General features: G+C 48.9%; 2 protein-coding genes across 3 annotated transcripts in view; both read left to right on the top strand.

Annotated features, from left to right (window-relative positions):
- The first annotated feature begins 235 nt into the window (after window positions 1-235).
- Window positions 236-8,312, top strand: LOC144159215 (uncharacterized). Of its 2 annotated transcripts, none has more exons than XM_077690572.1 (5): window positions 236-554; window positions 1,430-1,777; window positions 3,172-3,621; window positions 5,432-6,223; window positions 6,962-8,312. In XM_077690572.1, exons 2-5 carry the CDS (start codon window positions 1,442-1,444, stop codon window positions 6,998-7,000), a joined length of 1,617 nt encoding a protein of 538 aa, XP_077546698.1. In that variant the 5' UTR covers window positions 236-554; window positions 1,430-1,441; the 3' UTR covers window positions 7,001-8,312. The 2 variants fall into 2 exon arrangements, with proteins under 2 accessions (XP_077546698.1, XP_077546697.1); XM_077690571.1 differs by having other exon boundaries at window positions 237-572; window positions 6,962-8,311.
- A 12,485-nt stretch (window positions 8,313-20,797) lies between these two features.
- LOC144159210 (serine/threonine-protein kinase ICK) overlaps window positions 20,798-22,788 on the top strand; it is a 33,085-nt gene continuing 31,094 nt past the window's right edge. The window contains exon 1 of the mRNA XM_077690566.1: window positions 20,798-21,064. Coding sequence (XP_077546692.1) covers window positions 20,931-21,064 — 134 coding nt within the window. The 5' untranslated portion in view covers window positions 20,798-20,930. The remainder of the gene's footprint in view (window positions 21,065-22,788) is intronic.

The raw sequence follows: 22,788 nt of genomic DNA, 5'->3' as shown, positions 1-22,788 counted from the left end.
TATCTGGACGGAAGAGGCAGACCCCGTCTCAAATTCGGGAAAACCCCGCACGCTGGCGGCATCCAAGGGCGCACGTATGTTGTGACTCGAAAACTCTGTCGGCAGGAACTTCTCTCTCCTCGTACACGCACGCCCTTTCCTTAAATGGGAACAACCGATAGAGTTGAAAGCTTCTGGTCGTTTCAGGTGCCATTAACCTTCCCGTCCATTCAAACCAATCCAGCCGCAAGCGTTAAGATCGACAATAAGCGAGCTGCCCCGCGAACATGTAAGAGACAAGTTGTTTAACACAAAACAGACTATTCGCGCGATATATGACACGCATCGCAGGGCGCGCCACTTATCACTTTTTATTTTATGGTTGTTTTTCATTTTGTCTCTAAAGATAGCGACTGTCTACGCGCATTCAGTATTGCACCGTCTCGCCCGTTCGCTTTTCCCTCCTCCCGCAACTCCATTTCGTGCGTTTGCGGTAGTGGCTTTTTGCAACGGATTCTTGTCCCGAAAGTTTCATCGAGTGTCGCCTCTCTACGAAAAAGCAGCTTCCGTGATCGGTACATTCCAGCGGCCAAGTAAGTGCCATGAACTGATGCCGCGATTGCAGAACGCCGACTCCGTGGCTACGGACGTCGGGCGATGCCGTGCGTGCCGGTCTCTACCCCGGCGTCGCTCGATAAGGGGGCGCACGTACGTCCCAAAAGTGGTGCTCAATCAAAGAGGAAATTCCTCACCAAACACAACTCGGTGCTTCTTGTTGGTGCGTTTCTGTCCGAGCACCTTTATTTTAAATTGTAGGATGTGGCGTAGGTTTGCGAGACATGCAGCTACAATGTGACTATATTTGAGCGTGCTTGGGGACAACGTACTAGTACCACATGGGGAGGTAGAAGTTCTCGAAGACCTCCTATTGAACTGCCATTCTGCTCAAAATACAGCCCTTAGATATATAGCAACGGATTAATTGCTTGGCGGGGACTTCGGAATTGCGACTTGATGGGGAGCGTGTTGGGCACACATATCTCACTATGAGTGCCGAATGGTGTCACACACGCACGCATTCAGGTTTCATTGGCTGGCTATCAGCTGTCCCCACATGGCGTTCAAATTATTCCAAAGGAAGGACTAACCCTACCCATTTTTTCTATTTCCGGGTAATCGCACATACTGGCTAAGTTTCTCGGTTGTACGCGAGTACAGAAGATTCGAGTAAACGTGGAGGAATGCCTGCTCAGGAATGGTAGCTTGCAGCGGGCACACGTAAAAAGGGTCTCATTCGGAGTAGCCTAGGCGCTCGGAATTAATCCGAAGCCCTGCACTGCAGCCCAGATCTGTAGCTTAGGCGCGTTAAACCCCACAATCAATCAATCAATCAATCGTATTCGGAGGTGGTGTGCCGAGTTACCCAGGAATTGCTCTTTGCCGAACGCAGGAGTTGACGGGCATGGCACATGGCTGCCAGTTGCTGCTATTCCTGCTGTGCGTCCCGCCGTGCTTGGCGGAGGCAGCGGCCAGCAGCAACATCACTGAGGATTTGGAGCCGAACCTTCCGACCGCGGCCGAGCCCCGTGCCGAGGGCTTCGTGCACTGTCCCACGTCGTGCATGTGTCAGGTCTCTGACCGCGGAAAGGTGGTCACGTGCGACCTCGGCGGACTGCAAGTCATCCCAGTCCATGAGATAGATGATGACATTCATGTGCTGCGGATCACCGCGCCAGCCGAGCAACCCAACGAGCTCACCATTGAAGGGATGTTCACTCGATTCACCGCGCTAGAAGAGGTATGAGGAAGTGTGCATGCTGATATGCGCTCAGGTCTCATGTGTATTGGGGTGAATGAGCTCCAGATTTGCCGGAACTTGAGGTACTAACACATGAGACTGCATGGCGATGATCTGTTGCTTATCGCTGGGGCGGCGGCGTTGCCCTCTGGTTCGGTGATGATTGCTCGCTCGATTGATTGATCGACCTATGTCTTGATTTATTGTTTGATTTTGATCGGGTAGTCGTGAATTCTAACAAACTACATTGAATCGCTTCAGTGTTCTTTCTACACACGTTGATACACGTCAGTATAGCGGCGCGTCGGTATACGAACTAGCGGCCATACGATGGCACGGAGAGCCGTATTTAGGAAACACTTAATAATAAAATATTTAAAAAATCTTCTTACAGACGACGACCATAATCTTCCTTGAGCAGCTGTAATCCTTGAGCAGCTGTAATGTAGGTTCGTTCTTCATCTTCACTTCACATGAATGGAACAATCTTCCCGCTGACATTACCACTGTCACGAGTAATTTCAACGTCAGGGGTGTGTCATTTAACATGCTTATCTTCATTAATCCTCGGTTCTCTTTTTGTTTTCACTCCGCTGGTGCGTTTGCCCACCCCTCATGTAATACCCCTCCGGGGCCTTTGGCGTACTAATTGTTAATTAAACAAATCACAACAGTACTAAACGGAGCGGTGGTTGTAGCTGAGATTGGGTTGGGCGTGCTGCATTTTGCGGAGTGGTTGGCGACAAGATGGCACTTTGTACAGTCCCGACAGACTGCGGAGAAGTGGTGTAAATACGTGTAGCGGACGCGGAGCACTCCGCAGTCTCCATTCAGCCATCTCTCTCCGCAAGTATGTAACTACAGCAATTGCCGCCGAGGCTGTAAACACTGTGGTTATAAGTTAAATCTGTAAAATGAAGACAAGGATGGCGAAACTTTCTCTTGCTGACCTCCATGATATGCGTTGAGGCACTAGGGGATAAGTTCTCGCTGAAAAAATTGCGATGGCGGTATCCACCCATCGCCTCACGTTGTATTGACTGCAAAATTCGTCGCTATCATTATTGAGCAAGGTGTCGCAAGCCGCAACACCAAATTCCATGTCTTTACATTTATTTAACCAAGAAAACACATATACCTTAATGGGTCAAGAGCAAAGAGGACAATATTGCCGGTTGAACAGCGCATACTCATGCTTGCATACTCGTTAAACGTTCCGATGGCTGTCAAGCGCGCTGCATCCCTGGATATTCACCCTCTTTATTACCTCTCTCTCTCTCTCTCTCTCTCTCTCTCTCTCTCTCTCTCTCTCTCTCTCTCTCTCTCTCTCTCTCTATTTCTTTCTCCCATCTCTCTCTCTCGTCCACTCTGTCTCTCTCTCTCTCCTCTCGCAGGTGCAGATAACGCGCTCCAATGTGCAAGCCATCGGAAACAGCTCGTTCTCGCCGGAAAACCGCCTCCAGGTCCTCGACCTGAGCCACAATAACATCAGCGCTCTGCAAGACTCGGACTTCCTGGACCTGTCCGAGCTGCGGCTCCTCAACGTCAGCCACAACCAGATAGCGCAAGTCTCCTCCTCGGAGTCGCCTTTCCGCTTCCTGGCCAACTTGACCACGCTTGACCTGTCCGAGAACCGGCTCGAGGCGCTGACGCCCGGCTTCTTCGACGGGCTGCAGCGACTGCAAAGGCTCGACCTGGGCGGCAACCCGCTCATGAGCCTCGACCCGGACAGCCTGAAGGACTTGGGGCCGCTGCGTGAGCTCGGTTTGGCGCGTTGCCAGCTCAGCCGCCTGCCCCCGATTGTCTACCAGCACCTGCCCAACCTGGAGTCGCTCGACCTTCAGGTGCTCTGTCAACTGCATTTCTAAAGACCATTGTCTATTTTGGGCTGCCCAAATTCAGAAATTTTGGTCTGTCTGCGTGTAAGTCCTAGATTCAGCCGCCCGACCAAATGTTAAATGAGCTCTTGACTGAGACGTTTGTATAGGCAAAACTTTTTGAATCTAATAAATCTAGGAATATGCTCCAGAATATCAACATTGTTCATCAAAAAGAATATAATAGGCTTACTTGAGGAAGAATGGGTACTCGTTTTTTGTGAGAGCAAATGACAAAAACCGTTAAAAGTAACTTACAATGTTTTAAGCATGAAATACAAACAAGCCTGGCGCCGGAGCCTCGCGCTCGTGGCTCAAGTGCCAAGTCCCAACAGTACCAACAGCTGGAGCAGCAGTGTGAACGAGGCAAAATGTAACTCCGCAAACCTCCCAAGGGTGGACCGAGACAGGAGGGGAACAGCGTGAGTGCTGGACGGATGAGACAGGAGAGGCAGTTTCGTGGCAGGGGCGGCAGAAGGTTACCGCGCCTTTTGACGACATTTGCAGCGAGGCGAGAAGATCCTAGGGCATTCTTTTTAGTTCTGATAACCCCCCACCACTTCTGGTTCTGCACAGCCTGTGCCACATTTAGCAAAGGGAGATTTTAAGGAAAGTTAGAATTTTAGTGGAATGTGGTTAAAGAATCTCAGCGCCCCTTCCAACTTCGGGCATCATAATCATCAGCAGTACCAGCAGCAGCATGATCGCTTCCACTGCCGGACGAAAGCCGCTCCCATGTTTCTGTATATAGCCGTTCCCGCCTTGCGATGCCGTAGTTCACTTTGCCTCTGAATTTATTGACTTCATCCCTCCGTAAAGTTAATGGTCTATCCCTACTTCTAGTCCTGTCTCTCGGAAGCCATTATCTCTGGAGGTCATCACCAGTAATAATTGGCTACACTGTAGGTCATCACGTTACCCTGTTACCCTGGTGGTCATCACGAGTTCGGAAGTGCGCCCTTTAAATCAATAAAATGCGGTAGGTTAAAATCTTCTGAGGCGAGTGCAAGTATAATTGAGATAAGGAAAAAGAAAAAACTAAAGTGCGGAGCACTTTAGGGACGCGGCTTGTCGTTGTAGCTCGTCCGGCGTCACGGCATCACGCACCCAAACAGAGCCTTTGAAAAGAAAACCGCTTCCCCTGGTCCGGATCGAAGCTGGGTCCCTCGCATTACAAAGCCCATGTCGATCCCATTGTGTCACAGAGCCACAAGTTACTCATATGCAAAGTGTTGGGGGTAATATTCGTGTTGTGCCATTGCCGTGGAGGCTGCCTTTGCCAGGCCACAAATAAGTACAACATGAAATACGGAAAAATCATGAATTGACGCATAATTACCCCAAATTAATAAAAACTCCATCTTTATAGGCCCTTTCAAGGGCTGCGGCGCCCTCTCTTCACAAATTTCGGTATCAACGCCAGACTGATGCTGAATCTAGTCAAGAGAGGGCACCACAGCCCCTCTTGTCGGGAGAATAGGAGCAACGACGCCTGTATCAGGCAATGTTATACAGGCGGCGTTGGTAGGATATACCTATAAATGCAACCTGCGAACAGCCAGTCTCCCTCGGCTCCGCACTTCCGACAGCTGTAACATTGATTAAAACTGCTTTAATTTTCAGAGGGGAAGGGGAGCATGACTGCAACACACAAGGTTCAAGGATATCTTCAGTCTCTGCCGCTTGGGTGCCCTTGATCTTGTATAATGGTAGGCCTGCCAGCGTGCAGTGCTACAGGGGGCGAGATTTTATGACCAGATTGCCCGGAAACTTGCAGGACAACCAATTGAACAAGCTGGCTCCAGAGGAGTTCCGGCACCTTCACGGCCTCCGCGTCCTGAGGTTGGACGGCAACCGCCTCAAGAGGATTCCCGAGTACGTGCTCGCAGGCAACGCGCTCAGCCGTCTGGGACTGGCACGCAACCAGTTGTCAGTGCTCTTCCCGTGCGCTTTCTGCAACTCATCCATCGAAGACCTCGACATGTCACACAATGCTCTACTATCGGGAGACGGCGACCCGCTGATGCCGCTAGCGGCGTCCCTGGACCGCCTGGACCTGAGCTGGAATCCCCTGTTCGGCGACTCCGCCGCCGCCCTGGTGCGATCCCTCGGGCGGCTAAGAGTACTCCGACTGGATGGGCTCGGTCTTCGGCACCTGCCGTTGGAGACATTCGCCGGCGTCCCAGCTCTCAGGGAGCTGGGGCTCCGACACAACCGCTTTCGTGGCTTACCGCCGGGCCTGCTGGCTCCACTCAGGTCGCTCCAGAGCCTCGATGTGGCTTTCAACCGCTTGCGGGGTTTATCACCTGAGACTGTGAGCGAGCTGGACTCGCTGCCAGAACTATCGCGGTTGGCGGCTCACGATAACCCGTGGCAGTGCGATGAGTGTAATGTGGGGGAGCTCTCCCGCTGGCTGACACACAGGGGGCTAAACTGCTGCGGCCCCTGCCCCACCTGCGCTGGTCCACCAAATCTAGCTGACCAGCCGCTCGCCTCTGTGCCCAAAGGAGACCTTGAGCCGTGCACGGAGTCTCCGGAGCTGCAGCGGCTGTCGAGGGCCAGATCACAGGTGCGCCGAGCCTTCCTTTATAGCCGTAAAAATAGGCCCCGGGCTTACGTAGCACGGGGCAGTCAGCAGAGCTAACGAAGAATTCTGGCAATTCCCTTGTGTCGGACTGTTCACGCTAATACAAGGGCGTACATTTTGATGGGCGCCCAAATGGATAGCTAGGTTGAGGGCACTAGTGGAAGACTTGTTTCCCAGGATCTTTTGATCGCCCAAGCTCCTTGGCCCCCCTACAATGCATTCAACCTTGGAAAGGGTATATCAGCAGCCTGTATGTTTATATGATGGAATGCAGTGGCCTGAATGCAGAGTGTATGTCTGTATAGGTTACGATTATCCATTGTCTGGGTGCATCATTAGGTATGCTACTTACAGTCGGAAATAAAGTAAGGCTTTTTGAACGTAACTACTTCCGTGAAAAAAGAACGTACATCAAGGTGGTTTCATCTGCATCAGAGTTTGCTGCGGAGTGTATGATGACTAGAGTTTTTCGAAAAGTAACCACGCATACCGTTATCGGTCACATGTCACGGGTTTTTGTTTTTAAGTGACGCAGAAAACAGGTGAAAATGCCGCACGCATTCACTTTCAGCTCACTCTCTCTTCTGAAAAAAATATATAAAAATCCAGCCACGCCTGCTTCGCTGAATTTCGTGTGTCATGAATGGATCTGCTTTCTAAATATTAAAGACCTCCGGGGCAGGATCGAGTGTAAAATTGTTGCCCTCTTTTTTTGCACAGGGGGCCTTGATCATGGACATCATCATCATGCTGCTGTGACGGTGACTGCAAAACTCATCCAGTGCGCCGTGCACTTAAATCACGAAGGTGACCAGCGTGTGTACGGCATAGACGTGAAGCGACTGTCTACACTGGCAAGGCCGCCGACCGACGATGTGGGGCACAGCTCCAAGATCACTGTCTGTTGAGGGATGCAACCGACAAACCCTCTACCTCACACATTTCCCTTTTTGTTCAGTGCGTAACATAACATAAACGAAAGTCAGAGCATGTCTCAGTGAAGCTAGAGCACGTTTAATGCAACAAGGTCAGACGGATTGGATTGGATTGGATTGGATTGGAAAATGTTTTTTATTTATTATCGCACTCAGTGCGACCGTTGGTGGTGGGTGGACATATGGACATGTCATAAGAAACTCCTGGTCCGTGAGATTGCCACTGCGCAGCAAGCCCTCTCACTGCTCAAGAGGTGTGGAGGGGTGCTAAATTCACGATGTTTTAAAATAGTACATGCCGATTACCCGCTGTTGGAAATCAAACATGAAGCAGAAAATTACTAATAGGCACAAAATGAGAAAATGCTTCGCCAAGGAGTTGTAACGCGCGGGACCTAGAATCTGGGTTCGATATCGTAAGATCCAGTGCGAACAACAACGCCATTTGAAACCGATTAGTGATGGGGGTACAGTGTACTAGAAGAGAGGTGCGTCGTTCGGGGCGCGTTAGGGGAGTCCCTTTCGCGATGAGAATTTCTGATGAGGAACTCCGGTTGTAAGCAGCGCCCCTGGTGGCTGCCGATTACCAGTTGGTTTCAAAAGTTTTGTTTGTTAAGTTAATCCTTATTTATTGCCCTCAATAGTCTTATTTATTTCATGACAAAGTTTTATAAAACCCCTCAAATAACTGTTTAGTTTGTTTTAAAAACTTGTAGGTGGCGCTGGCTGCAAGAGAAGTTCTCTGGGGAACGCGTGCGCTCCATACAATTTTTTAATCGCAAAAGGGACCCGCGCTCTCCATTGGTTTTTCCCTCGCATGACACACCTCTACCTTGTTGTACATTGTAACGGGTGCTAAATGCAAATCAAGCCATTTGTTGCCGTGAGAAATGAAGCGGGTAAAAAAGAGAAAAGCGGCAGTGAGTTAACTGCAGCGTAAACTGGACTGGCAGTCGTGTAAGCATGGAACGCGGAAAGAGGCTGGGAAGAAAAAGCAGAGATAAAAAAGGAGAACAGACATGGATTGAGAAATAAAAATGTTACCAAAGAAAGAACGATGCATATATATCTGTCACAAGGAAACACAAGGCGGTCCACCCGATGATGTCGCCTTCGGAAAGGAGGAGAAAAAATTTTGTTCCAGAGCATGTCAGTGCGAAACACGCGGGATGAGAGTGGCTCCCTCTCCACGGAATTCCGTATGCTGCCTTCGCCACCTGGCCCCTGGTAACCAACCGAAGCTGATCCTCCAAAGAGGGGGTGGACAGAAAGATGTGCTATCGCTCGTTAGGGGCAAGGGTGGGGTTATTAGAGGAGTAATTAGAGGCGGTGGGTGTTCTTGGCTGAAATGGCACGCTCCTTCCAGGTGGCGAAGAGTACCTAGCTATTTACATGATGGACAGCTCTTCTCGTACTGACTGGGGAACATGCCGTTCAGTAAGCGAGGGTGAGAGAAGGATCCCGATTGAATCGGTCGATACATTACTGGCTGCTCCCGCGTGGGTTCTGGGTGCGGGGCAGGAAGTCTTTGCCTATCCTGTCGGTAGTACCTCGCTATTTCCCTGTAAGTGAACATAGGCTGACTTCTTGCCTAATCCACGGCCGGTGCCCGGTACGTTAACGCGCGGGCCTGTCAGCGAGCAAAATCATTGCCCTCCACCGAGGAGTGGTCCGAAACCCATACTGATCCAACCTGGCTCTCTGGAGGTATTTTGTCTCTGAGTATGCGAAGCACAGGCCGTCTGGAAGTTCCAGTATACGTCCGCTGCGAGCCTGTGACCATATTGGTAATGCCTGTAAGGGCGAGGGCGAGAGAAATCACCAACTCTTCAGCTTCTTCCACATCTCTGACTTGAAACGATGCGCTCGTCAGCATCTCCCTCCTGGTTGTCAGCACCGCCACTGCTTGGGTCGTCCCCTTGCTTTTGGAGGCGCCCGTGAAGACGACACCCTCTTCGCTACCCAGTAGCCTAGGACGTTCGCACGGGCCAATAGCCATGAAGAAACTTTCAAGAAGAAACTGAAGAAGCTTTTACTGCCCTCAAAAAAATAACGGTCGAAGATAAGAGCCCAGAACAACCTACTCAGTAAATAGAGCGTCGTCAAGTACGCGAAGAGCAGACGTACGAGAGGCGTTGACGTCCCAGTTGTCGAAGGCAGTGCAGTTCGTCGTTCGGAGTAGCAAGCCACAGGCTGCGAATGAGGCTACCCCTAGCTAGCCACAGGCGAATGATTAAGGTTGCAGATGTCGCCCTGGAGCATCATCTTCCACCAGGAGCGTCGGGTAGTGAACCGCCTGAGCGTACGAGTACCACGTAAGCGTCGCCGCAAGCAATGCCGCACTGACTGTGCGCTTGGAGTACGTAGTTGAACGCATGAATTATTACAATTACATGCCTGGCCGCAAACAAAACCCGTCTGTACGTACGCACGTTCGTACAGGTACCCAAAAATTAAACGGAGCACGGGTTTGAGATTTTGAGGAGATTTCTCCGTGATGTGCCTAACCAGCAACCTCCAAGTGACTTTTCAAGAAAGTCATTCTAGAATAACTTCGAGCCGCACGTATTCTATTTATGCTGGCAACCGCATAAAATAGATATGATTCTAATTTCACGAAGCCATGCTCCGATTACTTTTTGGGGTACCTGTACATACATTACCAAATATCGTCACCATCATCGACATTGACGATGAATGCCGACGGTGACACTGGCATTTGGTCGGAATGTGTACGTGTAAGCATATATCACGAGTCTTCGTAGTCGTCGCCATAACGGTAACGGTAAATTCATCGTAATCAGTAGCATCATCGTCGTCTGCCAGAGAACGGTCGTGCTCGTATCACTAATCCTCCTCAACAGTAGTGCACAAACGGACCATGGGTCCGTAAGAAAGCCAAGTTTTTTAAAGAACAAAACCGTAACCATATATCAAGAGCATTACGATTAATTTCTGATTTCGTACATTGCTATCTAGGACGGAAAGCAGTCGTGCGCATGACGCAAACAACTGCGCAGGGAAGCCCTCACTTACGCCAACTAGCGGCGTCTGAACAGAAGCCGCGTCTGTCCGCGCGAGGTTGCACAGCTCGCTGCCGCAGTTCGGCGCGGGGAATAGACAGCGGCAATCGCGGCTGCGCTGTAATTGCCCTGCGCGGCCACCTTCGTCTGCAGGCGCGAGGCAGAAAGTGGGTCCCTTCAATTTTCCATCCCTGACACGTTAACCTTTTGTTCTGTCCGATCGGGAAAAGGAAGAGGCACTGCCCGGCTGCTGTGAAGGGCGCCTAATGGCCGCCACAGTGTGAGGAATGCCGCTGGAATGCGCTGCCCCGCATTCTCGTCCCGTGTTAGAATAGAATATTGCCTTCTTATTCGCGTCGAAAGCGCTCGGCCACGCGTATGTTTGTACGGTACGGTCAGTTTTCTTTGATTGTCGCTCGCACACTCGCTCACTCACTCACTCGATCACTCACTAACTCGCTGACTCGCTCACTCACTAACTCGCTCACTCACTCACTCACTCACTCACTCACTCACTCACTCACTCACTCACTCACTCACTCACTCACTCACTCACTCACTCACTCACTCACTCACTCCTGGTGCATGCTTTGATGTCGGCTTTGAGGGTCTCAATCCAAGAATTATTGCCAAAGGCCTCTAAGGGGGGAGTTAGTTGGGCAGTCGTACTACGTAAGGTGCGGAATTTGGGCCGATTAACAAGGGCGCATGAGGTGGGTCTGCATGGTCGTGGAGAGGGGAGCGGGAGAAAAGTTTGGATGATGTTGTGGTCGCTATTGAGAGTGTCGTCAAGGCGTTGTCATGTTGTTCGTTTGATGTTGCGTGTGCGCGTTAGGTTCGGTGTAGTGTCGCGTTGTACATTATTGCCAAGGCGCGTGTGCATGTGTGGTTCGTTCTCTAGGGCAAGGCGGGTAGTGTGAGTGTCTCTCCTGTAAAGACGGCCTTTTTGGGTGGTGCGGGGGTAATTCCACGCGAGGTGAGGGTCGATGAAGTCTCCTACGATGAGTAGAGGGGCACTAGCTGCCTCTGCGAGTGAGCTTTGAAGAGAGTATGAAAGTGGTGCTGCAATCGTGCTTGGTTCGAAAAAAAGCACACCACAAATACTGCCGCTGTGATTGGCACCTTCGCTCCACGCTAACTATATATCACTGGGGTTCCAAAATGTCCAGTGTGAAGCGACCACTAACCCCAGACGCGGGATGGTTTAGAAATCTCCACGGTTGGTGCTTTTAAGCACCTCACTCCACTTAATGAGTTACCGCATAGAAAATATGAAGGAATCACCGTATCGAAAATATGAAGGAATTTCACTCAACCGACGGCTTAGAGGAAACGCTAGGTTGGCCTTGCATTTCTGTGTGACAACCTCAACCGCAATTTTTTCTCATAAATCCCCAGTAACTGTGACGGCATCCTGTTTTCTTAGCTTCACCTTTACCTGGCGCTGTCCTGCACGCATCTATATTAATGTTTTCCAGATGGTTTTTCCCTCGGCCGCGTACCTACGATAACCATTTTTATACTGTCGTGCTGATGTGGAGGCTTCTCAGGCACGACAAACATCTTGTAGCATCGTTTAACGCTTACAGCTTTGCGTGACAATATTGCTATAGAAGGAACGCGCGCTAATTTCCTATTTCATTCTTGCTGGCTTGTGTTTGTGCGTTAAGGATCTGCTGGCTATGCGTTAAGGATCTGCCGGCATCCGCGTTCATTACAAACTGTCGCACCGAAGGATAATTATAACAAGTTTAGTCAGGCAGGACAGAAGGGTTTCTGAAAAGGCTACATACTTTGCTTTGCTAAGTACTTAAGATGAACAAGGAAAAGGAGGTTCTTTCTACCGATAGGTCGCCGCGTAAGGGAAAGCGATAAAGGCTTGCGCCTGAAGATTTCTTGGCGCCGTAGCATTCTGGACACGCGTATAATCAATAGGGTCGCCCAGCTCCGGGTCAGATGGTTGTTGTTGCGCGAACTCGCTGATGGCGCCAGGAAAGGCGTCGCTGCCATCTGCATCGATTAGCGATCCGCCCGCAAGGGGGGCCCCACGCGAAAGGCGTTTCGTCGTGGACTCGTAGACCATAGTGACGCCGAAGTGAAGCCATCAGAGCTTCGACGGGCGTACATGGTAGCGAAATGTCTTTCGTATGGCCCGGGCAACTCGGTGTTTACACCAGACTCCGAGCGGTCCATTTTGGGGGGATGTAAATTCTATGGTTGCCGGGTCTTCTAAAGGGAATTTATTTTAGGACATATTGTAGTTCACCTTACCTTATTGGCTACGAAAGGCTCGCACTAGTTTCTGTTCCTTCAAATCCATCTCTCTGTGCAATACAGATTATTCACGCCCACATGGCACCTAAATTATCTCAACCTCTGCACAAAACTAAAATTCTGGATGAGCTCTCCCCAAACATGGTTTTACCATCAAAATTGCTGTGTCGCTTGTTTAGGCACCAAATTATGGCGATTTGAATAAGAACTTTGCAAGTTTCAGTCTCTCTTCAGGAAATAATGGTCAGGGCGCCAAACACAAAGTCAATAACTCATAAAGTTTAAAGTTGCGACCAAGGCGCCCGTGGTGCCGAAACGTTAAACATTGGTCCTCCTCGATCGACTACCAGTACTGGACCGTCCTCAGACTGGCCGCGGATAGTTCAGGACTGGTACATCGAGCAGGCCCGTTTTTAGTTATTAACTTTGCGGTTGGCGTCCTGTCCATTTATTCTTGAAACCGTATTCCCACCAGATGGGCTTCCGTCGCAACCTTGATTTGAATTCTCTCTTGCATTACGCACTACTCGTCTGCGGTAGGACAACAATTACCGTCAAAACAAAAATTGTCTGCGTTACAAAAGAGAGCAATCCGTGTTATCAAGCACGTGCCCCGTAATGATACTACCCGGGGACTTTTGTACAAGCATTGCTTGCTAACGATACAACAAACTTACACACAAAAAAATTAGACGCGTTCATATATAACCGAATACAAACTGGCGAAGGATAATTTGGGAAGAAATACTTGAGAAAACACGGAATTTCGTAAAATATTCGGAGTCCATAATTTCAGTGGCCTAAGGCTCGTACCAATTATAGTTTTCAGATTTGAGCATCGCGAATACCACACACTCTAAATTCACACCTCGCCATTCTTTCTTTAACAAACGCAACCATATCAATTCTCTAATTTAACAAAAATGAATGCGTAAACGCTAGCTTATGAAGACAAACCCAGTGGTATGACCGGGTTCACGAATTGTCTGGAAATGCTCACTGCCTCTGACTTGTACTGTTTTTTTTTTAATGAACGGAATGGTTTTCCTTGTGCTCTTAGTTTTGCTTTCCTGTTTTCAAGCCTCTTGTGTACACATTTTCGCCTTACTTTTCATTATTTTGCTTTTTGGAACTATATTTTGTACTTTTGTTATTTTGTATTTTCTTTTCTTTGTTTTTTAGGGGACGGTTGGCCTCCGTCGGATGTTCCAACAACTTTTGCCTTTCTTTCTGCAGTTTTGTCTTTTGGATGCAAAACTGGAAAGTCTATCCTCAGATGCGTGCTTCGCTAACACCCACTGCTCTTTTTTGACTGTGCGGATGCCATAGATGGTGACGTCACCTAACGGGGATGTGGCGTCATAATAGGTAGACGCCTCACTTCCCGTCAAAACATCGATGATGGCGTCACTTCCGGTTACGAGGCAACGTTTCGCTCAAGCTGCTATCGCGACAGGAGCCGTTGCCAACGGCTCGCAAAAGATTCCGTGCTTCGACGACTCACTCTTGCAATTGATAAATTGATAAATTGATAAACATGGCTTCCAAAAGAGAAACTACGACATTTTAGGATTAATCACTGTAAAACCAGAAAGCGACCCAGATAGCACCCACACGCACTAGCAACCGTGAGTCCTACAACTTTAGTAGACTAATGTCCCTGCCACACGGGCACGAAAAATGACATTAAGTGTTTGAGGCCTTAAGAAACCGAATGACATTATCTGGGCGGGCCATGTTACACGCCAAAACGCAAAGGCATTAAATGTGTTAGGCATGACGGTGACAATGATCAAAAAGAGAAATGTGCACTCATATTTTAGAATTTTTTTAAACGAAGAAAAACTTCTTATAAGGGTTAAAAATGTCTGTGTGAGAGAAAGCGAGTGTTTTCTAAACAAATAGTGTGAGCCGTTTCTAAAAGTAGGTTCAACAGCTGCCGCCGCCTGGCATCGGTAGCCAAATCCGAAATATTCAAAACAACAAGTAACCTGACACTCCGCCTTAGTGAACTTCGTCTTCTTCAGAATTTCGCCACCAGGAGGGTACAAAAAAGCCTCTTATTTTGAAGTTCAGCTACGTTTCCACGTCCATATTCTGGTGCTGAGTGTTTTGTTGGTTCCATTTTGTGCCCGTCGCGTTCGAGAAGAGCCAGATTTAAGGCGTTCGTGAAGGCAAATTAGTTGTGCGGAACTACTTAAACCAAAAATGACAGTAGAGGAATGAATTTAGATGGTTGCGTGTAGCAGCGAATTAATGGCATTAAAACTTCAGGTATTAAGCACTTAATGCCATCTTTCGTGTACATGTGGCACGGTTATCATTCACGAGGCGTAGGAAAATAATGGTTCGCCGTCTACGAAAGCTATGAATAAGGCTACAAATGTAAGAAAGCTAACCTAGCAGCTGCTGGTGCAAGATGTTTCAATCAGAAATATGGAGAACCAGGATTATGCTGTATTAGGCATCCAGAGGGTTTTTTTTTTTTTTCGATCCTCGTAGGGGGATCAACGGAGAGGCACCAGGATATAGTAGCAAGCTGTTTTCATGCATCTCTTTAAACAATGAGGAAACTTATGAGTCGTGCCACGAGTGCTACTAGTTCTGAAAGGTCTTGCCTACATTTATATTGTAGCCATACTGTTCGCTGTGGGAGCAGTGCTGTTGAAAAAATTCCCCGCATTTCCCCGAGGGGAAGAATGTGAAAGTGCGAATGCACGAGTTGAATTTGCGCGGTTCGGTAATGTTCGCGAAAGAGAGATCACACACACACACACAACTACAAAGAAAGAAAGATGCATTTATTCACAGACACCTATTTGTGTTGTCGTTGTACTTGATTGCTAGAGCGGATCTCAGCTTTGAAATTTCGTGTCAGTACTCCTTTAAGCGGGTGCATTAGCCCTTCTCACGCCCGATTCCTGGCCAATCCCCCATGTGGGTATGTGACATGTCAGCGGCCAGGCAGCGCGCGCCCATCTCCCCCCGTTGCCAAGGAAGACGAGGAGATTCCTGGCCAATCCCCCACGTGGGTATGCAATGCGGACATCGCCAATTGATTGCTAGAGCGGATCTCAGCTTTGAAATTTCGTGTCAGTACTCCTTTAAGCGGGTGCATTAGCCCTTCTCACGCCCGATTCCTGGCCAATCCCCCACGTGGGTATGTGCCATGTCAGCGGCCAGGCAGCGCGCGCCCATCTCCCCCCGTTGCCAAGGAAGACGAGGAGATTCCTGGCCAATCCCCATCTCCCCCCCTTGCAAAGGAAGACGAGGAGATTCCTGGCCAATCCCCCACGTGGGTATGCTATGCGGACATCGCCGGTGGACGCAGGTTCAGGGTCGCTTAAGAAGTGCATCGCACTTAAAACAAGATGGGAGGGGGGGCAACGTTAAGAAAGAAACTCCGGAAAGATGTCATCAAGAATTCGTAACTCGGATTCATCGAGATAATCTTCGCATGTAGCAATAGCATGCGCGTTTATTCATCCTTCATTCTTCATTCATCATCCTTCATAGCAAATGTTACAAATCACCTGTGCTGCGAAAAGTAATGTGTTCAAATGTTTTCTTTTCCTGCAAATCCACCCCTTATGTAATACCCCCCAGTGGGGTCCTTAAGGAAATAAAAATGAATGAATGAATGAATGAATGAATGAATGAATGAATATTTGATGTAAAAAAAGAAAGAAACTAGCATGCGCTGCCCGCATGAGCCGCACTGCTGACGCGGCCCAGCTCACGTGACCCATCTCGCTGCTGCCAGTGAGTGCGGCACACCGTTTAGCGGCTTTGGCAGTTATGGTGTTTTCCCCGCTTGCACTATTCTACTTGTCATGCATGCGTCGTTATTCGCTTAGTCCAGGTATGCCTCGGTGTAATTTTACGATGGCGCAAATAAATGCGTCATGTTTAACGCTTGTAAGCCTAGTGTAGTGAAACAGCTGGGCATGGCGCCGAAGACAGGAGGCAGCAGCGGCGACAGATTAAAAAAACGACCAAAGGAAGAAGAGAAAGGTGAAGATGCAGAGGAAGATGGCACATAGCGCATAGGAAAAAAAAGCGCTGAAGACGAGGAGATCGGTGTTCGGACTTCCGCTCCCCGTCGGACGCCCGGTTCGAGGGACGGGAACACTGTGGCAGTCGACCGAACTGCCAGTGTGCAAGGCAGACGCCACTGCTGCAATCATCAAGTACAGCTTACCCTCAGTCTCTGCACGTCAGACGCGGCTGCAGCACCGTCCCTGTCGCCGGCTGCTGCTGTTTCGCCGCAGTTACGCTACCTTATCTCGGTCGCCGCTGCCGTCACCCACCAAGTCTGTGGTCTTCCACAGGAGACTTTGAGACTGTCATTTTTTAACACGAAAGTGTTTTATTCCCGGATACGCAAGCATTTGAGTGACGTCATATCCGACACGGAAGTGACGCCAGTACAACGAAGCAAGCGGCCTGTAAAAGGTGCACCCCTGCACACGGGGTCTTCCTGTGGGGAAGCAACCTTTAGAACCAAAGAGTACGTTATACTTAGGGTTGTTCGTTTTCTGGTTTTATATTTTAACACGAAAGTGTTTCATGCCGGGATACACCTAGATTTCACTGACGTCATATCCGTCACGGGAATGACGCCAGTACACCTTTGCTGAAGCGACCCGCCAGCAGGACGTCGTTCGTCAAGCAAACCCACAATACAGCCGCCGACCCGCAAATCATGCTCAGCTGCAGATTTCGCTGCGCATTTCACTTTCATGTTTTACCGATTCCTGTGCCAAAGGAATCAACTACAGTTTTTTTAACCATTTCTTGAATTTCGTGTGAAATAAACCGTTTGACGCATTTCGCCCATTGTCCGTCTCACTTGAGGATCTCGCGCACACCGGAGGTCCAAAGATCCTGCCGATAACATCGCACCTAGTTATCACCAACAAAAGGTCTGTTCGGCCCGGTTTTGCAAAGGCAATGCACACAGTGTTTCGTGAAAGTTAGGCTACTGTAACTGGATGATGGGATTCACGCACGCACGCACGCACGCACGCAATCGCATGTGCGCATGGCGTAGCCTGCGCGCCATCAATGGCGAGACTAGGCTGCCAAGCGCCGCCGAAGCAGCTTTAAAGCCTCGCCTGGAGCCACTAGATCAGGTTTCAGAGTATCGGAACTCTTTTCTGTCATTGTTGTATGCCGCCGACAGCGGCCATTGGTCGAACCGCGTCAAGTGACATTTGTTTACCCCGGGAAGACCCATGGGCGCTGACATTTTGGTGCCTCAGAGTGTGTTGCCGCGCATGCGCGCTCTTTGATAAGTCGTCATTTTCTGAGTGCAGTGCGGGTGTATGACACGTTGAGAGTGAGTTTTTAAGCCCCCACACAGAGTAGCGAAGCCGTGTTGCTCCAACCGGCGGGAAGGTGGAAAACGCCTGCATCGCTTCCCGCTGGGAAAGAACGAAAGCGGCCTAGCGTGAAAAGCGTAGCTTAATTAGTGGCTCTAGCGTAACCTAGAGCCACTGAATAAGCTACGCTAGCTTAAATGAGCCTGACCCTATCGCACCGGCGCGCTGTCTCTAAATCTTCAAAAAGAAAACACTGCTGTCATGATTGCCAAGCGGCGCCTGATCAACTCCACCCGTTAATGTCAGCCGCAATAGGGTGCATAAAGCTGGCCACCCTGACGTCACGCACCAAAATGGCTGCCGCCCTGCGTCAGTGTGGTTACTCTTAAGCGCAGCTTATTTAATGGCTCTAGCCTCACCTAGTCACGTGGTAGATGTAAGGCTCCAAGCAAGCGCAGCTGTGACGCCGCACCACAGCGTATCACGTGGTGTGACGCCACACCTGCCACACTTGCGCATCGGCGGCTCAAGGCCATTGCAACGCGATGAATGACCACGCGAGACATCGCGTAGTAGAGCTTTCGCTCTGAAACTCGCTAAAATACTTGCACGACATTTTTTTATTGCTCTGATTATTGCGACTGCGTGCATGCTTCTGACATAGTTATACGTTGTCGCATTTCTTTGTCTACTACGTGTATCTTTTTCTACTGTGGCAAGCTTTAGTTGTTTTCATTCATAAAGATCATTGATTCGTTTCATTGTTTTAATGTTTTGTATTTTTTACAGTGGCTTTGTTTAACTACTGTACGGCCTAATGGGACGTGCGATGTGCTTTGCGAAGATCAAACACAAGAAAAGCTTTGCAGTCCAGAATCTAGTTTAATCTATTTTTTTTTATTGTGGGGTTGAACGCGCCGGCGCTTTACAGGCGATGAGGTGATGAGGCGCGCAGTAGCGGAGGGCTCCGGATTAATTCTGACCTCTTGGGGGTCTTTAACGTGCGCCGAAGTCTTGAACATAAGGGTCTTTTTTGCTTTTCGCCTCTATCAGAAAACCGGCCGCCGTGGCCGGGAATCGAACCCGCGTCCTCGTGCTCAGCAGCGCAACGCCTTAGCCACTGTAACACCGCGGCGGGTAGTTTAATCTCTTAATCCCGATATTATACCTGAGCTTGGGCTTCATATAACTTTAACCGATGTTTTTTTTTTCTTTCTTTCTTTCTCGAATTGGTGTATGCTGAATGCAGGCTCTTTTATCTGTCTCAAACTCCGTTTGCGCGAGTTAGCATGATGTCTGATGCGTCTTCTAACGACTCTTTCCTGCCTTTTAAGGCATATTTGCCATTTATCCCCTTAAAGTAACTTTTTCTCTGCGCATTTCATTTTCGTCAAAAAATTTCACTCGCAAGCTCACAACAGTGTTTCTCTCAGCATGCATTATATATTTATATATCATGCAGAGAACCACGTTATGTATTTGTGCATGCATTTTGTAATTTGTTTTTTGTATGCCCTGCCTTGTCAAACAAGCTTATTTAGCAATTTCTTGCCGAAGAGACCTTCCAACAGATCGCTCAAGAAGTAAAAATTGCTACTACTGCTATTATTGGTCAGATAATTCAGGCTTGCTTTATCAAGGGATGCCAACAATAAGCCACGGTAACTGTTTGTTTCTTCGAGCTATGGATTAATTATACGCTTCGTAACTCATGACCCATCCACGTATGGGCTTCTTGATTAAGGGTTACCGCAATAATTGTTTCCATGATATTAAACATTACTTAGAAGTTATCGCCGCGTATGTCCCCTATATCGTTCTTTTGCGTATTTTTATGCGCAGTAGTCTTGATCATGTAAATATTAATTGACAGAAAATTACAATGGCTGATACTTCATCGTTACTGAGGTATTTTATGATTTATTTTGCGCTTATCGATGTGCGAGGCTGTCGGCAACCGTGCGCTACTCGTTTCGCAGTCTCTATATAGATAGCATCTCTTGCTTCGGTGAAGCATAGAATGAAAACGGGCGAGACGGAAAGCGATCGTTACGTTGTCGGGTCCTAGAAATCGCTTTAACAACAAAGACGTATATTCCTGGCATGTCGTCAATAAAGCGCAGCAGGTTGGGATCTGTAAAAGATCGATCTTCCCAAGCGCGAAGGCCTCAATTTTCGGACAAGTCCACCAGGCTACGGCGGAGTAAATTGGATGGACAGACCGTGTTGTTGCTGACCATGATATACGATAACATTTCTGTACAATGAATACGCCGTTTCTAAGCCGTCTTGTGCGGACTCGATTAATCCGTTCTCACTCCACATCACTTTTAGTATATATTTGTATATCGCGGGCGCACATGCTGCCAGCAAAGCATTAACTTGAAAACTAGCTTAAATGTTTTTTTTTTGTTGTTGTTGTTGTTGCGCAATAAAGAAAACCTAAGCATTTCAACTTGAATAATTTACTCAACGCAACTAAGCAGTACTTCACCGTGCGGCACTATCGGCATTAACCTATACATTAACTTGCTTCTCACTTTTTGAACGCATTTTTATTAGAAGGAACTACTCTTCGGAAAAAATTAAAGATTCCCTACGTTTATTCCCATTATTGCATTCTTGCTTCTACAAGTCGATGCGCCTCCTCGTATATTCGTGTACACTAAAGCACAAACAAAACTCTTCCACGGTCTAATCAGAGCACGTTGTTAAGAACAAACCGCACGCACAAGGGCAGATAAAAAATATCTGACTCCTTGCTCCGTCCACTTAGTATTTGTTTTTGTTTCCGCATATCATTAAGAGAAACACCCGCTCGTTAAAAAAGGGAGAAACAAGTCCTCCGCTTGACGCGCTCGCCGAACAGCCGGGCGAGCTGTCATGTCTCCAGGATGTCCACGTCAAGTCGGCGTTGTGCGGTGCACAACACGCATCGTGATCGAGCCGCGCATACACTTTGCGCGTCGCCTCATGACGCATCAGAGCGCGTCGTCCGGCTGGCACCCTGACCGCGTGACCGCCAGGCGCGGGTGGCCGATCAGGTTGCCATGGCGACGGGCGGCCATCAACACTGGCTTCCCTGATCGCTGTCGCGGGCTGCGCGGGCCTGCACCCGAGGCTTGGCGCTTGCATGAAGCCCCGCAGCGGCCGGGATGCGGTGGCCATGAACCGCTACATGACGCTGGGTCCATTGGGCGACGGAACGTACGGGTCAGTGGTGCTGGGACAGAGGCTGGATACGGGCGAGAAAGTGGCCATCAAGCGGTGAGTCAACGATCCTTGCTCTGTCACTCTCTGTCGAGGACATCGATTGTAACCAATGGTCAATGACTGTTCTCTTGAAACAAATCATGTGATGTCTTAAAGTATGCAGGAGGAGAACTGCAACTGGAAAAGGCTTGTTGTACGTTGTAAGGTGCGAGGAAGCAATAAAAGGGCAGTTGTTAGCCGTTACAATGCACCGGCCGTAGATGTACACATTGATCTGTGGCTCCTATACACTCGGTGTAAGTCCAGGATGTGCAACAAGCGCGACAAACTTTTCACGTCGTTTCGGTGCGTGGAAAGGCCAAGCGCTGTTCTTTCCAGAGCATTCCACGCAGAACCAGCACTGTAAAACTGAACTGATGTCGGGTTCTCTTCCGCTCTGCCGATGGCAGGCGAAACTTCAACTTATACCAGCGAGCTCATCCCGTGGTGGAATTAAGACCAGGCAACTGCGTTAGTATACTCGTTCAAGATAAGAGTTCGGGTGAGTTAAGTGTGCAGAAACCTTCTGAAAATGCAGCGAGACGAGGTATTCTAGGGCTCTAGAACGGGAGAACCCTAGGAGGTTCTAGGGTTTTTGGCCATGTATCGACAGACTCACGGAGCAGTACGTTCCCCAACTTCATTCAACTCAGATTTGGTACTGTTTTGCTGCGGATCTCCAAATCTAACCGCGGTCAGTGCGCTAAGTTGTGTGACTGAGTACAGACGAGTGCCGAGTGATGAGCACATTGCAGTGCATGAGCGGACATCAACGCGGGCGTGAGTGGGTGTAGATTCCTAAATGCACTGGGAGTAGTTTCCAGGGGTAAGGGAACCAATACGAGGGTGTCTTAAAGGAACCACAAAAACAACACACATTCTTGTTTTATTTGGAAGAAATAGCCTCTGAATACTCGCTCAGTTCCACTCAAACCACTAATTACGTTGATTTCGCACACGCACACACATGCACAAAGATTGCAAATATGGACAAACTATCGCGTTTCACGCCACACAATGTCGGCAGTGGAGTCGTGGGAGGAATAGCTAAATCAGAGTTAAGCATTGCATTAACCTCATGCTGGTCACATCCAATTTGATCACGTCACATCGAAGTGATGTGATCGGGAACGTTAGGAACCACCACAGTGACACGGTTAGTAAGTTCTTTGGCGGCCGCTCTTGTTGGTCTCTGCGACGTCATACGGGCAGTGTGAGAAAATCGCTTGTGATTCACTGCTGTTTCACCTGTTTCCCTTATTCTTATTGTTTGAAGTTCGCGCTAAAATTTGCATTGTTCTGACCTGTCGTGGTAATATTTCGAATGATTCAAACTTGTATTTCGTCTTCATGGTCCCTTCAATGGCATATAATACGTGAGTGCATGGAAGTGTACATCATCCACCTCGGCTAACTGACAAATAAGTTGACGATCCTAGCTAATACACACAGTTATTTTCTGAATGGGACTGGCGACGATGGTCTGCTCGTGTTACTAAGTGGTTCAATCGGTGCATGCCTCAGTTCCTAACGAGTGACAATGCTGGTTACTCACCCCCGCAGGTATACAATCGTATTTACGCGCGTGAAATGGTTGTCCCGTGGGCATGATACTTCACTGCATCACCCATTCTGGTAGCTCTGAACGAGCGATTACATAGAGCGTAGCCCCATCCCCTAAGTAACGTCCGCCCCTGAAATTAAACACTGACTGATGCAATGCAAAACTTAATGACTGC

Source organism: Haemaphysalis longicornis, unplaced genomic scaffold, assembly GCF_048455015.1.
Source record: "Haemaphysalis longicornis isolate Haplotype H1 unplaced genomic scaffold, Haemaphysalis longicornis Haplotype H1 scaffold_10, whole genome shotgun sequence".
Lineage (NCBI taxonomy): Eukaryota > Metazoa > Arthropoda > Arachnida > Ixodida > Ixodidae > Haemaphysalis > Haemaphysalis longicornis.
The sequence above is the reverse complement of the archived record's forward strand: the minus strand, read 5'-3'. Positions and strand labels throughout refer to the sequence as shown.

What these genes read in the sequence shown, in the direction of transcription:
- LOC144159215 (XM_077690572.1), top strand. Translation starts at nt 1,442, where the DNA reads ATGGCACATGGCTGCCAGTTGCTGCTATTCCTGCTGTGCGTCCCGCCG. An exon ending in TGGAGTCGCTCGACCTTCAG is followed by an intron (nt 3,622 to 5,431) that starts GTGCTCTGTCAA and finishes GGAAACTTGCAG; the next exon opens with GACAACCAATTGAACAAGCT. An exon ending in TGTCGAGGGCCAGATCACAG is followed by an intron (nt 6,224 to 6,961) that starts GTGCGCCGAGCC and finishes TTTTTTGCACAG; the next exon opens with GGGGCCTTGATCATGGACAT.